The 17,745-nt window shown below is 38.3% G+C and overlaps 1 protein-coding gene across 2 annotated transcripts in view; it reads left to right on the top strand.

Moving 5' to 3' along the window:
* SLC25A13 (solute carrier family 25 member 13) overlaps positions 1-17,745 on the top strand; it is a 185,544-nt gene that overhangs the window by 85,680 nt on the left and 82,119 nt on the right. For both annotated transcript variants that reach the window (XM_038556877.1, XM_038556876.1), the window contains exon 5: positions 8,257-8,396. In XM_038556877.1, coding sequence (XP_038412805.1) covers positions 8,257-8,396 — 140 coding nt within the window. The remainder of the gene's footprint in view (positions 1-8,256; positions 8,397-17,745) is intronic.

The raw sequence follows: 17,745 nt of genomic DNA, 5'->3' as shown, positions 1-17,745 counted from the left end.
AAATTTTTTATCACTTTTCATTCGAAGTTTTAATATATGAGCTAAGAGAAGGATGGATTTTAAGTATTTGAGGAAAATTATTGTTTTTTGAGAAATGTATAAACTGTGATATTTCCACATCACACTGTGCTTGATTTTTTTGGTATCATTTGTAAATATTTGATTCCCAGATAACAATTTTCACTATAATTAAGACTATAGATTTTGGGGTTTTACCATTTTGATGGTTACCTACTATGTTTAGAACATTGTACTAAACACACTTAGCTCCAGAACAACACTCTAAAATAGATATTTTATTCCCATTTTACAGAGAGAATTGAGTCAGAGTTAGTAATTTGCTTAATATCACTCATTAGTAAGAGGCAGATCTGACAGTCCTGGGTTTTTAAAAAAAAAAAAAACAGTTTTATTGAGATAAAATGCACCTACTTAAGGTGTATAATTCAGTGGTTTTTAGTATATTCACAGACTTGTGCAACCATCCCCACAGTCCATTTTAGGACATTTCATCACCCCCAAGGACATGTTTATCTCCTTATACCTTAGCAATCCTCACTCTCCTTCCCATTTTCTCCTTGTCCCCAGTCTTAGGCAACCAGTAATCTACTTTCTGTCTCTGGGCATTTCACATAAATGGAATCATACAATCTGTAGTCCTTACAGCAGGCTTCTTAGTATATTCTCAGGGTTCATTGATGATATAGCATGTAACAGTACTCTTTTTATTGATAAATAATATCATGTTCCTATAGACATACCACATTTTGCTTATCCATCCTTTAGTTAATGGATATTTGGATTTTTTTCCCCCTCTGGCTATTACGAATAATGCTACCATGAATATTTGTGTTTTGTTTTTGTTTTTTTACCATGAACATTTATATACAAGTTTTTGTGTGAACATATGTTTTCATTTCTCTTGACTATATACTTAGGGATGGAATTTTGGGGGCATTTGGTAACTATGTTTAACTTCCTAAACAACTGCCAAATGATTTTCCAAAGAGACTACATGGTTTTACATCCCCACCAGCAGTGTATGAGGGTTTTTATTTCTTCATATTCTCACCAGTGCTTGTTCTTAATGGGGATGAAGTGGTTATCTCATTGTGGTTTTGGTTTTCATTTCCTTGATGGCTAATGATGTTGGGCACCTTGTCATGTGTTTATTGGCCATTTGTATGTCATCTTTGGAGAAATATCTATTCAAATCCTTTGCCCATTTTTTTAAAAGATTTTATTTATTTATTCATGAGAGACACAGAAAGAGGCAGAGAAAGAGAGAGAGGCAGAGGGAGAAGCAGGCTCCATGCAGGGAGCCCGACGTGGGACTCGATCTCCGGTCTCCAGGATCACACCCTGGGCCAAAGGCAGGCACTAAACTGCTGCGCCACCCAGGGATCCCCGTTCTAGGCTTTTTGATTACTGTTCATTGAACTGTTTATGTAATGATAATTCCTAACTCACAAACTGATGGCTTTTATATAAGCATCATATGCAGATTTATCACTAACTTAAAAAGAATGAGAAGAAGGCTCTCCTAGTCTAAAACACAAGGCCTTAAAATTTAACTCCAGCTTGAGGTCAGATAGGCAAAGAAGCAAACTGAATTAGCACTGGAATAGGAATGAAGCACCACATTATATGTTTGGGTATTTAAAGTCATACTTTTCTTAGCTCAGCCGCTACTCCTGAAAGTAAAAACAAATTAGAATGCTTATCTCTTAAAGTATAATCATTGTTATTTCAGTCTGTGCCAAACAATGTTTGGAAGGCCTACAATTCCCATAATATCACCAAATAATGGTGATATTATTTAAAGCAAGACTTCACCAAATAAGATCAAGGATCCTTTGAGTTTATTTGTGGGACTTTACTTTCCCCATAAATGTTTCCAGCTTAAAAAGTCTACTGTACTTTTTGAAAGATTATAAAAAGACAATTGTTGGCAATTGTTTGTGGCAACTATTTCTTTCCTAAATATAACCTCAAAAAGTCAACTAGTTTCTTGTAAGTTAATAAATTTCCCAGGCTACAGAGTATGGTTATAGTAGAAAAAGTTGTAAATTTTAAAAGCTGGGTCATAGACACCATGATGCTATTTATAAAAAGTCCTAAGGAATCCACTAAAAAACTATTAGACTAATAAATGAATCCAGCAAGGTTAAAGGATACAAGATCAATATACAAAAATCAACTGCATTTCTAGATACCAAAAGTAATCAACCCAAAAACGAACTTAAGAAAATAATGCCACTTACAATAGCCTCAAAAAGAATAAGCTACTTAAGGATAGGTTTAACAAAAGACATGCAAAAGCTATACTCCAAAAACTACGAAACACTGTTTACAGAAATTAAAAAATAAATGGAGAGAAATTCCAGGTTCATAGACTGGAAGACTTAACATTGTTAGAATGGCAATATTACCACCAAAGTGATCTACAGATTCAGTGTACTCCCTATCAAAATTCTAGCTGGCTTCTTTGCAGAAATGGACATATTGATCCTAAAATTCATATGGAAATATAAGGGACCTAGAATAGCCAAAACAATCTTGAAAAAGAACAAAGTTGTATTTTAAATTTGCTACAAAGCTACAGTAATCAAGACTGCGTGGTAGTGGTATAATAACAGACATACAGACAAATGGAATAGAATTGAAAGTCAAGAAATAAGCACATTTTAAGTCATTTGCTTTAATAAGAATGACACTTCAATAAAAAAAATTAGTCTTTTCAACAAATTGTTCTGGGACAAGTGGATATCCACATGCAAAAGAAAGAAATTAGAACCCTACCTTACACTGTATACAAAAACTCCCTCAAATTAGAGCAAAGATCTAAGTGTAAGAGCTAAAATTGTGATGCTCTTACAGGAAAACACAGGCATACATTTCTGTGACTTTGGATTAAGAATTTTTTTTAGATTATGACACATGCAACACATGAAAATAACACAGAAATAGATTCCATCAAAATTTAAAACTTTTGTCCTCCAAAGGACACCTTCAACAAAGTGAAAAGGCTGACTACAAAATGGCAGAAAAATTTTGCAATTATGTATCTGATAAATAACTCTGGAATATGTAAAGAACTCTTGTAACTCAATAATAAAAGGAAAAATTATCCAGTTTTTAAAATAGACAAAGGGGATGTCTGGGTGGCTCAGCGGTTGAGTGTCTCTGCCTTCCGCCAAGGGTGTGATCCCGGAGTCCTAAGATTGAGTCCCACATTGGGCTCCCTGCATGGAGCCTGCTTCTCCCTCTGCGTCTCTCTCTTTCTCTGTGTCTATCATGAATAAATAAATAAAATCTTAAAAAAAAAAAAAAAACCTAGAACATTTGGGGTTTCCTCTTTCCCATTCAGGAATACAAGTTAGGTTTGGAATGGCCAGGGAATGGTAAAGGTTTAGTGATAGGATGGCTTTCAGGTTGATTTCTGGTCTTTTATGGTAAAGCTCATGGAATTTCCCATGGGAAGCAGAGTACAGAGCAGAATTTGGAAATTGCTTTGGTTTTTAGTTTCTGATTTTCCAGCTATAAAATAGGAGAGTATTCTTACCTTTTATTGCCTTACAAGGCATCGAGAAATCTTAATCAAATGTTAAATGAGAAAGCTATTCATGCCTCCTAAAAGAAGAAAAGAATATTAACCTGAGATGATATTACAGTGTCTTCCAAAGTGAAGGGGGCACTTTCGAGGAACCCATTGTGACTATTTAGTCATAGATATTTCTGTTCATAGTGACAGGAAGTGTAGAGACCAAGCATTTCAGAAAACAGATGCCCCAGAGTGACTTATCAGAGTAAGATGAAGTATTCATGGACTTGGGAACCCATGCAGCATTTCTGAAGAAAATGCATGAGTTTTCCAGAGTGACAAAATTTGATATTTTAGTTCTTTAAAAGAGTTGATGCATGATGAAAACTAGTAGAAATACTGGTAGTCCTCCTCTTTAGGGAGAATCCTGCTCCCTTGTTGCTCAGTCATCTGGTTTGTCCAGTAGAATGGCTTGGCAGTCTTAACGATATTTGAGTACATAAACCTCTGTAAAATTTTGTAGGAATTGTACCAAATGGTTAAAAAATAAAAACCTCTGTCTCTTTTTCTCTGCAGTGTCCCATGAACAGCTCTTCTTGCCACAACCTTTTTTTCACCATAAGTGTGACATCAAGTCCTTAGGGTTTAAAAAAAAAAAAAAAAAAATTGCTGCTGGCAAAGTGAGGCCAGCATCTGTAACTCCCTGGAGCAGGATCCAGCATGTCTCAGTGACCCTGCATGGCTTTGGTCCAAAGCATTCTGATCAGACCCTTGATTCCCTTCAGAGGAAATGAACTTTTCTCCATGCTGCTGCTCTTCACTGAAACTCCGTCACAGGTTTATCTGAATAAATCCTTGGCAACCTTCAGGACCCAAACGATGTTTTGTCTTCTCCAAGATGCCTCTCTTTTGCAAGTGCCTCACTCCTGAAGCTTCTATTTCCTTGCTATGAATAAGTCCTACAGGTTAGCACTTAATGTGGTATACTGTCAGGATCTGCTGTTCCATTCTTTCTTGTGGATTAGACCAACACAGCATCATGCCTTCTACCACCATTCTGCTCCTCACATGGCTTGTCCAGTGCTAATAGGCTGTGCTACTTCCATGTTGTTAGCTAGCTAGCTGAGGACTGGTATTCTTACCATAGCCAGTATGTCAGAAAAGCTGAGAACTAGTAATGGAACCATATTTTCAGGGCCATATCACTTGTAACCTGCTCAGCTCCAGGGAGCAGCAGCCACATAGAACATGAATTGGATGTCATCCACTGGATTGCACAATGTGGAATCCAATGTGGCCTCTTGTGTCTACAAGTGGCCTGTGTTTACACATCATTGCATTACATTCGCTGGACTGCAGACTCTTTCCTACCTCCATCCTGTCATATTTTTGTCTGTTTCAGTGGGAAATTAAACACTAGTAAGGAGTAAATCTAACTTTTCCATAATTTTTTAGGGCAATGTTTTAAAAATGAGATCCTTGACCCTTGTATCAGAAAAACTAGCTATGCTGATTAAAATACAGATTCCTCGACCCCCTGATAGACATGAATCAGTCTAGAAGTGGAGCTGAAGGCTTTAATAAAAGCAAGACTGATGATTCTTATGTACTTCCCTGAAATCTTAGGAAATGATTGTTGAAATAGCTTCTCGGTAAGTAGAAACTATGGTCCTCAGAGTGTTAATGTCACTGTCTTTAACCAGTTGCACCACCGTCAACCTTTTCTAACTCATTGAAATTCTATTTAGTAGGTAGTTGTAAGGCTACCAAGTCAGCCATGGTGGGAGAATCAGATATAAAAAAAGGCCTTTGCTCTTAATGTGCTAATCATCTGTATGGAAAGAAAAGATACACAATATGTGCACTCATAACACATATCTACATAAATATTATGTAAATATATCTTGAAAACTATTAGTAATAGTACAGGTCTGTAGGATTGACAGTTTGTAGAGTTACATCTTTGGGGTCACATACAGCTCTACACTTTAGAGTGACTAGATTTCAGTACTTCAGGCAGATTTCATAAGAGAGAGAAGCTCTATGGAATAGTTGCCAAAGGTTTTCAAGAGTTCAGAGTTCACAGTTTTGAATTCAAGTCAGAGCCTCCAAAAAGCAGTAAATGTTAGTTAATTATAGGAAAACTGATTAGGTTAGGGTGAGGCACATTTTAAATTTTACCAATTTTTGAGTAACTTTTAATTTTATGTGTATGTATTTGCAGTTTTAGACCATAAAAATACTAAAATGGATACTAAGTGCCATAGCTTTATATACTAGTATTTGGTTACTACTGTCTGTTACTTTCTGTGGGACTTAGAAGGAGAGGTCAAGAAAAGGAAGGACCTCATTATTTATAGCATGATATTATGTAAAACTGTATCCTACCAGCATGCTTGGCAAAAAAAAAAAAAAAAAAAGTGGCTAGGACACCATTTTTGTTTACATTTTATTATGGTATGAAATTTTTGCTTATTGTGTAAAAAGTGGTGTTTTTTCTTTTGGTCACATCTTTGTCATTTGAACATCATTTCCCACTAGATGCTTTATTGGTCTAGGTTAGAAGATTGTGGGAGCCTTCCTTCAGTCTCTTTGGGGTCTGCTTCATGCAGAGGTATGGAAATTTAGAATTGGAAAGGAGCTACACATTTTCTAGGTCGCTATCCGTTTAACCACTGAAGACTTCTGCATACAGCCATTAGAATATAGCACACAGTAAGGGCCTCCACAGTATTCGTCCATCAGTAGTAACATTTGAAGCCAAGTTATTGGAATTTCAGTTCAGAAATTTCTTCTCAGGTGTTTTAGAGCTGTAAAGAAACCTGCTCTTCCTGCTCAATTCATTTCATCAACGACTGTCCCACTCTGAGGATCTTTCCATATTTTTTCCTTTTAAATCCCAATTCTTGTTTCACTGCCATTTTCCTTATGTTTTGTCTCTTTTTTTCCCTAAAAATGGGGAAGACAGAATGAGTTCAAAGAAATTGAGGGTTGTAGTTTAAAACTTCTAATGTTATTGTCCTTGTCAGGGCCAGCCTGAGATTTTCTGCCACCTTTTATATAATTTATGCTCAGCATAGTTCTGATTTTTACTGCCGCCTTTGTGCAGATACACACCCAACCTTATGCTGATGGCAGCACAACTGTTTCTTCATGGCCAAACTTAAAAATATTCTGGAAATGTTAAAAGCATGGAATAAAAACTTGTGGGTATAATGGGATGGGAGTAGGAAATTTGGGGGAAACAGTGGAAACCTGTGCCAAAGTTTTTGACTCTTTTTATAGAACTAAAGGACTAACTTCCTTTTTCTTTTCTTTTCTTTTTTTTTTTTTAAATAGACTCAAAGGGGTTAAAAGAAAAACAAGGTATCAGGCACAACTTGTTCATAAAAATGAGAACTATTTAAAGAAGTGAAGGTCGGGACAAAATTCATTAATAAAATAATTTGTGTCCCTGTGCCCTCAAAACATACACTTTTGTTGGGAGGGGGAGACTTGTAAATAGAAATGTGAAGCTTCAGAAAAGTCAGGTTTCTTATAGTTTTGTAGTAGACGCTCAAAAGAGGTAAAGGATTGGCACTAGTACATTTGGTGCCCATCTAAAATGCGATCCTCTGAGAACTTCTGTCAAGCCAAAAGTGTGCAGTGTCTAGTTGAAGAACTGGGCTGTGGGTTCTTCTTCCCCATCACTTTTGTCTTAAAGTGTCAGTTGATTACTAGTGGAACTTTTTAAAGCTTATGTAGAATCTTGTTGCTGTTTGAATATATGCTTCATGATAAACCTGATTTCTTAATCCTCAGTGACATTTTTTTAATTGAAGTGTATTTAGCAGTGTTATATTAGTTTTAGGTGTACAACATAATGATCCAACAATTCTATATATATTCAGTGCTTACCATTATAAATGTCACCATATGTCACCATCATTTCTTAAATTCCACACGAGTGAAATCACATGGTATTTCTCTTTCTCTGACTTATGTCACTCGAAGATGACACAAACAAATGGAAAAATATTCCATGCTTGTGGGTTGGGAGAACCAATATCATTAAATCGTTAAGAACTTTTTAATAACTTGATAAAGGACTATATTTAAACATCCATAGTGCTATATGTGTTTCCATATGTATGTTTCCTGCCACTAAAGATTGAATTATATCCCGTTTATGTATTTTATTTAATTTTTCTTAAGACTTTATTTATTTATTCATGAGAGACGCACAGAGAGAGAGGCAGAGACACAGGCAGAGGGAGAAGCAGGCTCCATGCAGCGAGCCCGATGTGGGACTCCATCCCAGGACCCCAGGATTACACCCTGAGCCAAAGGCAGACGCTTAACCACTGAGCCACCCAGGCATCCCATATATCCTGTTTAGAAAACAGCATTTGTTAAAACATGTGAGATGATGATATTAGATTTAGATTATTATTTTGGTAGGGTTTTCTACTGCCTTTTAGGCTTTTGTGCATGTGTGTGTGTATCTGTGACTTCTTGATTTTTTTTTTTTTCTCTTTGTTGGTGGGAGTATTAATTTTGGTTTCTTGATTGATTGCATGAAGATTCCAGCTTTTATTTTTGCCATGGTTTTATAACCTGTGTGGTTTTAAAGTTGAATTACTTTTTATAAGAAAAAGTAGCAATATCCTTTTAATAACAGATTTATATGAGGATATAACTGATTTGTTTTCATCTTTCTTTTCTCTTTTCAGAGGATGTTAAGCAAGTATTTGGACAGACCACAATTCATCAACATATTCCATTTAACTGGGATTCAGAATTTGTGCAACTACATTTTGGAAAGGAAAGAAAAAGACACCTGACATATGCAGAATTCACTCAGTTTTTACTGGTGGGTCTAGCTCTTCAAGAGTAAAGGAGTAAAACTGGGTCCTGATATACCTGAAAATTGCTAACCTGGCAAAACCATCCTATTTGGAAGTATTTCTTTATTAGTATGTAAACACGATATGGTTATATGGTTAAATGGGTTCTTAGAGACTGTGTAGAACCCCTTCACGTGGAAGAGGAATATGCATTGAGACCCCAGGAAATCAAGTGATTTGCTGAAAAGTCACATAAGTCAGAGGGGACAGAATTGGAGGTTGGATTCTTAGCTCAGGACTAATTCCACTGCTATTTACCAATATTTTGTTTTCCCTTGAGAAATGGATGTGTCAGCATCAACATCTGGCCATTAAGGCCTTTTATAGACAAAGGTACTGGGCCTGCAACTTGATTGCAGTTTGGTTTTTTTTTTTTTTTTTGATTGCAGTTTGAAATCGTCTGGGTTACTATAAAAATGTTCTTCAGGTCCCCCACCTCTAGAGATAAGATTAGACTGGGGAGGTGGGCAGGGAGAGCATGGGCATTGGGATAGTGAAGTTTCCAGGCGCTTATCATGTGCACCCACGTTTGAGAACGCTTATCATGTGCACCCATGTTTGAAAACACTGTTCTCAGAGCACCTGCTGCCTGTATCCAGGGTTAAACTTTATTGTTTACATTTCTGGGGTGCACCTTCCTTGGCCTGTCCCTCCTGCCTTTCTCTCATCACCATCCTCGCTCCATTATGATCACATCATTGGGTCACTGACGTTGCCAGTGGACGAGTAGTAACAAAATATGATAACATTTTAGTTTTCCTCCTGAAGCATAGTTTTTTAAATGTTTTAATTCCAATATTAACATCTAGTTACTAGAGGTAAATATCTGCATGCTACATAGGCTAAATGATAAACAACTACTCTTTCTTTTGGACTTTGATGCATTTGTTCTGTTTCTCTAACAAATTTTGTTTCATTAAATGTAATTTAAAAAGACTTATTTAAGGCCATTATTTTGCTATGTTTAAATTCTGGGTCTTGAGGGAAAATTTGCCTTCTTTTCTTTGTCACTAGAAATGTCTTTAGAGGGTATTCTGATGCCCCGGGATGTTTTCTGTTTCATTTGCCCAAGACTTTGCTAGAGCCTTCTGAGAAATGGTTGGAAGGTGGAGTCGGGTGGATGTGGAGGGCACAAGAATACACACACACACACACACACACACACACACGCCGCGTCGTGTGCTCATTCAATCAACATTTTGTGGTATCCATTCTTAGGCACCAGCATATTTAGTAGGTTGGCTTTAATAGGTACTTCTCTTTTTGACTTTTAGTGGTTTTGTTATGTTATATAAAATTTGTCATGCTATTTATTTAGTTTGCTTTATTTTCCCCGCCTTTGGGAACTTAAAGCAAGATGTTTTAAACATAGTTGTAATTTTTTAAAAATGTTAATGTCTATGAATCCCCTTTTTCCATTCTATGTAAACACAAACCTACTTAAATAACTCAGGTGGAGAATGGAATGTGAGTTGTTGGATTTTTGCTGTTGTTTACACAAGACATTGGTGCACAGTAGGAGGTGGTATTCATTTTGATGAGGAATAATTACAATAATGCTATTGAGACAAATGCCTCAAATTGACTTTATGGAACACAGCCTAATTAACTTTTAGCCTTAATGGGATGTTAGCAATAGTAAGGATGATCACGTTTCCCTTTTAAGCAGGTATCAATTATGCTGAATTGAGTCCGCTGTAAGCCACTCACAGCGGCTTCTAGGCCTTCTTCAAGATATGGAGAAGCCAGAGTCAAAGATTAGATGACTCAGGGATTACTGATTGTTTCCAGCTGCAACTTGTAGGGCATTCACTTACATTTGATTCCTTTTTATAATGGTAAATGGAAAAACATCCCACAGTGTCCTGCATGGGATGATTTTGACTTTGTAGCGAGAATGCAAGTGCTGAACATATACTAGATTAAAATGGTTATGGTGGATAATTATCTCAGTTAGGGCTTTGCCTTTGTGTTCCCCTCCAGGTCCAGATTCAAAGGAATTAATGGATGTATCATGATAGACTTCATATGAATGTCAGTGAAATGCCAGTTTTGATGTCTGCCATTGGTTACTCCCCACCCCTTCAAATGTTTTGTTTGCTTCCTTTGAACTCTTTTCTGAATGCAGGTTTAGCTTCAAACCCCTACCCTAAATGCTTTGTTTGCTTCCTTGGGGCTCTTTTCTGTAGGCAGGAACTTCTTAGAGATAAATAAGAAAACTTAATTTCCTACTATATTCTGGGTTCTTGCTTTGTTGAGCATGCACCCACCTTTCTGCTCTAGGGCAGGGCTCAGAATTAGGCAGCAGCTCCCTGGTTGGTGCCACAGTTGTGAAGGCAGATGCTTAGCTGCTTGAGATGTGAAAGTCCTGCCTGGGTGCATGCTACTACCTGTCATCTGATGAGGAAGAGGAGCAGCCATAGGGACAGCTGAGAAGTGTTTGTGTTTTCAGGGAACCACAGCCAACTTGAGTCTTAGATTCGTGAGTTACCAATACTTAGTATGTACATCTGATTGTGACTGGTGAGCAGAGCCATTCTCTACAAGGTCAGATTTCTTTTTTCTTCACTTAATGAGTGTTTTACTGTATCTAAGTGAGTGTGAATTTGTTATAAGCCACCACGTAAATGTGAGGACTTACGTGTTCATCTGTGTACTGTCTGGACAGGCTGCCCACTCTCTAAGGCGGTGCTGGTCGTGGGCACTGCTTGAATGCTATGCTGGTATGTTGTTTTCTGTGCTTTGGTTTTAAACTCATAAAGTGGTGAATCAATTTGATGTTCTTTGAGCTAAAATTGCCTTACTTTAACTTTACATGTAAATGATCGTTGAAGCAAGAAGCAGCGATACAAAGCCTCCTTCCTAGAGTCCTGTTCCTAGTTGATAGAGGAAGGATTTCAGAAGTGAGTGGGACTGCAGCCCTGTCACCCCTCATTGATTCTGCTGCTCTATTTACTGCTGTTTATCTTCAGGTCTGTCATCCTCTCTTAACTGTATGAGTGGTGTGTATGTGTGAATTTGAGTACAGTTTTATATGGGGGTGTATATGTATATTTTAAAATACTGTATTTCTACACACCTCTATTCTTCTAATTTTAAGGTTGCTAGTTGAAAAATGGATTTTTGGTATACTGAACTTTTTAGAAAACAATTTGGAGAAATATTCTGTATCTGATGTAACTCCTGTTCATAAATGGTATTAATTTAAACTCTCTACCCTGTGTGGAAGTATTTCTTGTGCTTTGATTATTACTTGCTTGAGACAAACCACCCAATTGAGCAAATGTTTGCTGAATATGCAGGGTTTGTCCAGAGGCCTTGTGCAAAGGGCCAAGGGGTACAGAGATGACTTTTTAGAAACTTAGAATGTACAAATCTAGGGGTTGTTTCTGTGTTTATCCATCTGAAGACTCAGAAGGAACAGCTGCAAACAGGTGTGTATACCCTCCAAGGCTGCTCTCTTGTAGCAAAAACCCTCAGGGGTTTGCAGCATAGACTTTTGTAGCAGCTGTAAAGCTGAAACCAACATTTAGAGTGTGGTTAGGGCAGCCATCCGAAGTACAGACTTAAAGGACCAGATAATCAGCATAAGTAGACCTACTTAACTATCCCATTTTACAGATGAGAAACTAAGGCCTCTCACTTTCACATCTCTTAGTATCTCATTTATAATTTTGATTTGTGTTTCCCCATTGACTAATGATAACAAGCATCTTTTCATGTGCTTATTGGTCATTTGTATATCCTCTTGGGAGACATGTCTATTCAGATCCATTTCTAATTTATTATTGTGTGGAGGAGGACCCGAAAAGAGTACACAGAAACTATCTAGAGCTTAGGTTCTTCTGTAAGATCATAGACATGTGAGGGATTCAAAAATACTCTGCTGTTGCCATTTTATTACATTATCTCCAGGGCCAAGGCTATGGAGAGTTAGTGTCTGTTCCTAGAAGGGGCTGTGCTTCTGAATGGGGGTGTATAGTCATGCTTTGCTGGGCTTGAGAATTCCTGACCCCAACCCATTTATTGCCAAATATGATAACAAAAAAGGCCTTTAGTTTGGTTGTGTGTTACTGTCATTTCCAGTTACTTTTTGATGATGATTTATAACCATAGGTATATATTTCACACATAATTATTATAATTTTAAAATAATATACACATAGGAGATTATAGTTGCTCCACACTCAGAATAGGATAGTCTAGGATGGCTAACAAGTGCAATATATGTGTTAACTAGAAACCTGTTGTTATCAATTACCTCTCACTTAGCATTTTCTGGCTTAGAAAGTGCTTCTATTCATATTTGTCCTTATGATCATCTTAGATGTTAAGCGATTGCTATTGTTTCTGTATGAAAGATGAGTACACAGAGGCTTGGTGTAGTTTTCTGGACTTGTTCAAGGTGATACAGGTGAAACTGAAGTTGACTAATTTTCCTAAATCTCTAGCAATGTTTTACAAATTTTGTGTAAAATTTTTCTGCAGTGATGATTTTTTTAAAAATTTTCTTTAAATATTTTATTTATTTATTCATGAGAGACAGAGAGGGAGAGAGAGGGAGAGGCAGAGACACAGGCAGGGGGAAAAGCAGGTTCCATGCAGGGAGCCCGATGTGGGACTTGATCCCAGGACTCCAGGATCACACCCCGAGCCGAAGGCAGATGCTTAACTGCTGAGCCACCCAGGTGTCCCACTGCAGTGATTATTTTAAAAGGCAGCGTCCTGGGTCTCTGCCTCTCAAGATCTGGTGCAGTAGGTCTGGATAGGGCCTATGAAACTGCCTTTCAAACAAGCATCCTGAATTGTGATGTTCCACATTGTCCAAGGGGGCCACACATTGAGAAACACTTGTTTAGACTACAAAACTCTTGACTGTTTAAAAGCACAGAATCGGGTCTTCAGGTTTTCATCCCAGTGTTGATGAGAAGCTTTGACAGGCAGACATGATCAGACTTGTGTTCCAGAAAGATCACTGTGGCTATTGTATGGAAAATCCTGTGGAGTGGGATCTCACTGAGGATAGGGAATACCGATTTATCACTTTCTAATCTAAGAGAGAAACAACACTGGCCTGGGTTGGATTATAATGGTGATGAGTCAAAGCAACTGGATTCAAGAGGTGAAGGGATAGGCCTGACCAGGCTTGGTGATTTAACAGAATGGAGACAGTGAGGGATAAGGTAAAACTCAGAGTTTACATGTTTTTTTTTAGGTGAGTTTTAGGTTCAGGCAAGTGGGAGGATGTTGATAGGTTATTGAAATGGGGAGCATGGAGGAGGTGGGTCTTTCCAGGGGCCTGCAGAGCAGTGCTTTGCATATAATCACTCTTTGCACCTGTGTTGTTGCTGGATTTTTTTCCACCTTTTCTCAGTTCCTTGGAGTTAGGATGATACTATAGGAGCCCCACCTATGGGCCCACAGACTTGGGCATTCCCAAGGAATTCTCTTCCTCATTTTATGGAGCCAGGAAATTTCTTGTTTCCAAAGGCCTTCCTCCTCTTGCTTTGGGAAGAGGAATCATCAAGAAATCAGCAATGCTCTGAATTCAGGAAGAGTTTGGGTTGTTTTAGTTACCCAAGAAACAGGATTGCTGACTTGGGAGGGAATGGGGCTAAAAATCCTCTCAAAATGTCTTCTCCCCAAATTGAGTTTAAGAATGAAGACCCGAACATGAAGGTGTCGTTCTTTTACCATAACTTTATTTAGGTTCCCCTTTTGTCAGAAGGAGATGAGTCATAGTTGACAGAGCTGGGAGTAGCACCTGGGAATCAGAGCTGGGTTTCTGTACTCTAGCTGGACACACATTGGCAAGGATCATGACAGTCCTATTGGTAGCCAAAGCATGTTCATGCTAATAATGCAACCAAGTAATTTTGGTTCTTTTTGTGAAGTGAAACTGACCATTATTTTGGCTTGTGGGTCAGCATGGCATAATATCTGGTCTAGTCTTTTCAGTGTAAAGTAGACATTTTGATTATTCAGGTTCTGAGCCCTAGAGAGTAGATCTCTGAAAGCTCCTGTTCATGGGTGCTGGTGATCGTTACATGTCACTCTACGGGCCAGAGATTCACTGTTCCTAGTCAGCTGTGCTCTCTAGTCTTAATCACCATCACTTGTGGTTTGCTGCTCTATTTGTCTTGCCATCCTGGTAGAAGACAAAACTTTCAACACAGGGATCCCTGAGTGGCGCAGCGGTTTGGCGCCTGCCTTTGGCCCAGGGCGCGATCCTGGAGACCCGGGATCGAATCCCACGTCGGGCTCCCGGTGCATGGAGCCTGCTTCTCCCTCTGCCTGTGTCTCTGCCTCTCTCAATCTCTCTCTCTCTCTGTGACTATCATAAATAAAAATTTAAAAAAAAAAAAAAAAAAAAAACTTTCAACACAAAACAGAAATTGTTCCTCCCTCGCCCACCACCACCGAACAAAGGGAAACATAACCTTTAGCCATGACATCAAATTCTTAAGCTTTGGAATTGATAGAACACTTCAAATGTGAACAAAAAACAATCACTTGTAGTAGAACTCACTGAAGCCATGATTGTTTAAACACGTTAGTGGATGACTAACAAGGTCCTTGTTTAGAATGGAATAACTCAAGCCATTTGTACCTCCTCTTTGTCCCTCACCTTGCCATCTGTATTAGTTAAAATATCTAGACCGTGGATCTGTAGTAGCCAGAGACCATGATTATATTTGCATTTTTAACATGTGAGTGCTTTTTATGTTGATCTTTAAGTTGGACCAGATGGAGTCTGCAGTACAGCTTTGGTAGTGTTTCATAAATATAGTACCAACTTGATATTCCAAAATGAAATGAAAAGTAGCTAATGTTGTTTGCCTTCAGCTCTTCGAAGAGATTAGAGTGTACTTCGTGCTCAGCTGGAAACCATTGCTAGTTTAGTGATAGGTGACCAGAAATGTGGTCAGATACCGGTCATTCGGAGAATTAGATGCAGGACACATTTCATTCACATTGTACTTTCTACTCTCTGGGCAGAGGAAATCAGAATTCATCGTGCTGTTGTGTCCATGGTGTTCGTCAGCTTGCTGTTTTGTTGAGCAGCCTGGTGTGCAGGCTTTTACAGTAACATCCTGGTAAAAATGAGCACTCTGTACAGCATCTCCCCAGCTGCTACCCACTGTGAAGTTTAACATTAAATCAGAAAGGCAAGGAAATTGAGATGGAAATCTTTGTACTTGGTTTCTGCCAAGGTGTTACTGTGCATGCAGGGCCACATGCAATGCTGCTTCTAAAGACTCTTTTAATTAAAGGCCCCACCCAGTGAATTGAGGATGAAATTTTACCCTGAATTCTGAAAGTTCTGCATGGGTGGAATATGGGGAGCATAGACAAATGTTAAGAATGGGAACTACTTAGCTCTCTACCAATTCCTTCTAAGTTCTGTTTTTAACTCTTTCATAATATGTGGATCTTTAGTTTAACTAGATTTTTTTCCCTCCAAATTAGCACAGGATTATGAAAATGAAATGTGGATACTTATATGTTAAATAGGATACAGTTTCTGATATTTGATGTAATACAGAATTTATTTGAAGTAGGGCTAAATGTGATACCATATTTTTAAAGCAAATCTTTTAATCTTTGTTCCTTGTTTTGATAAATCATTACCTTCATTTTCCCTAGAATTCTTCTACCAGGACTCCCAGAAAAGAATTCTTTTGAGTCATATTCTTACTGATAACTCCCTGCTTTTATTAAAGGTTTAGGTATTTTTTTAAATTTCAAAACTGTACAAAACACAAAACATACAAACTAGCTAGGGGTCCTTTTTGGTGTTCTTGGCTTTATAATATAAATCATCTGGATCTGCTGCTTGTTTTGAAGGTCTATTGGTCTATTTTGTTTTGTTTTGTTTTTGTTTTTGTTCTGATAAATTGTCCTCGGGCTGAAGCACAAACTTGCATGTCTGAATAGAAGTGAAGAGAATTTTTGCATTCAAAATATACCCACTTGAAAATTGGAGATTATTAAGGAAATGACAGGCCTGGAACTATTAGAAGCATGAATGTTAGACCTGAAGTGGTGTAACCCCCCTCTATATGTTTATTTCTGTACAGCTAGCAATTTGGGAGAGTTTGATTTTTTTCTTTCCCTCCAGCAATCTGAATGGGTGTGTTGAAGTAGTTGGAAACGGCTGCAGTAAAAGCCTATTCCATTAATCATCATGCACCAGAATAGCAGGAACAGAAAACCGTTCACTGGCAAATAAGAAAGAGAAATTGGGCCTCCTTTCATGTGCTTGAGCAGAACTGCCTGCAAGATAGCCGTACTGCTCCTTGCTCAGTGACCTTCTGGCCTCCGGTGAAGGCGGCCCTTTCCCCTTAGACTTTACTGTCCCCATCAGCAGCACTTAGCCAGCATCCCATCACCTAGCACTGATGAGAGCTGAGCTCCCTTTGCAGGGCTGTGCCATCTTCCCAGCTCTCTGGGTTTCCCACTAGGTCCCAGGCTCTATTATTTCTGTAGTAACACCTTTTCAGATACCTGTTCCATTTTTTGTTACCTGGTTGCTCTTTTTGTGTTCTATGGGATGATCTCATCTAATTCTACAACTGTTACTTTCTCCTTCTGGTTTTTGTTAGGCCTCCCCCCCCCCCCCCGCCCCCGAAAGGAACAGAGAGTCCATGTATGTTAAGATTGTGAGTCCAGAGTCAGACCATCCAGGTGCATTTCCAGTTTCATCTTTAGCATCATGTGACCCCACACCACTCTTTGCCTCATTTTCCCATCTACAAAAGGGAGGTGATGTTAGGGCCCATCCTATAAGGCTATTGGGAGGATTCAAATAGATGAAACAGGAAAACACAATATGGCCTGCAGCGGAACACTTAATAATACTTAGTAAATGTTAGCCTTTGGTCCCCCCACCCCCCTCCCACCCCAGGTCCTGCTCTATTTCCCACATTTACATTTCTGCCTGTACCTCTGGCTTTCTTTTGTTGATAGTTCAACTTCAACAATTTATAATTTAAGCCCATCTCACTTTCAAGTTTCTCATCATGGTCAACTATCTCATCTCTTTCCCCTTTCCCCTTAGGTGTTCTTCATGGTGGATTCTTCTATCTCCCTCATCATCCAAGGGGAGAATTCTTTGAGATATATCTTGCTCCATTTTCATATACAAGTCATCACCAAAACTTCCTAAAATCTCTTATCCAGATATCTGTTACAATAATCATTTTACTTATGATTTTATCCAAGGCAGCATCAGCTAGTGGTTAAAAAATCCCGGTTTTGGAATCAGTACCTCCAATAGATCCTAGCTCTGCCACTTCCTGGGTGTGTGACTTT

The sequence above is a fragment of the Canis lupus genome, chromosome 14 (genome assembly GCF_011100685.1).
Source record: "Canis lupus familiaris isolate Mischka breed German Shepherd chromosome 14, alternate assembly UU_Cfam_GSD_1.0, whole genome shotgun sequence".
Lineage (NCBI taxonomy): Eukaryota > Metazoa > Chordata > Mammalia > Carnivora > Canidae > Canis > Canis lupus.
The sequence above is the reverse complement of the archived record's forward strand: the minus strand, read 5'-3'. Positions and strand labels throughout refer to the sequence as shown.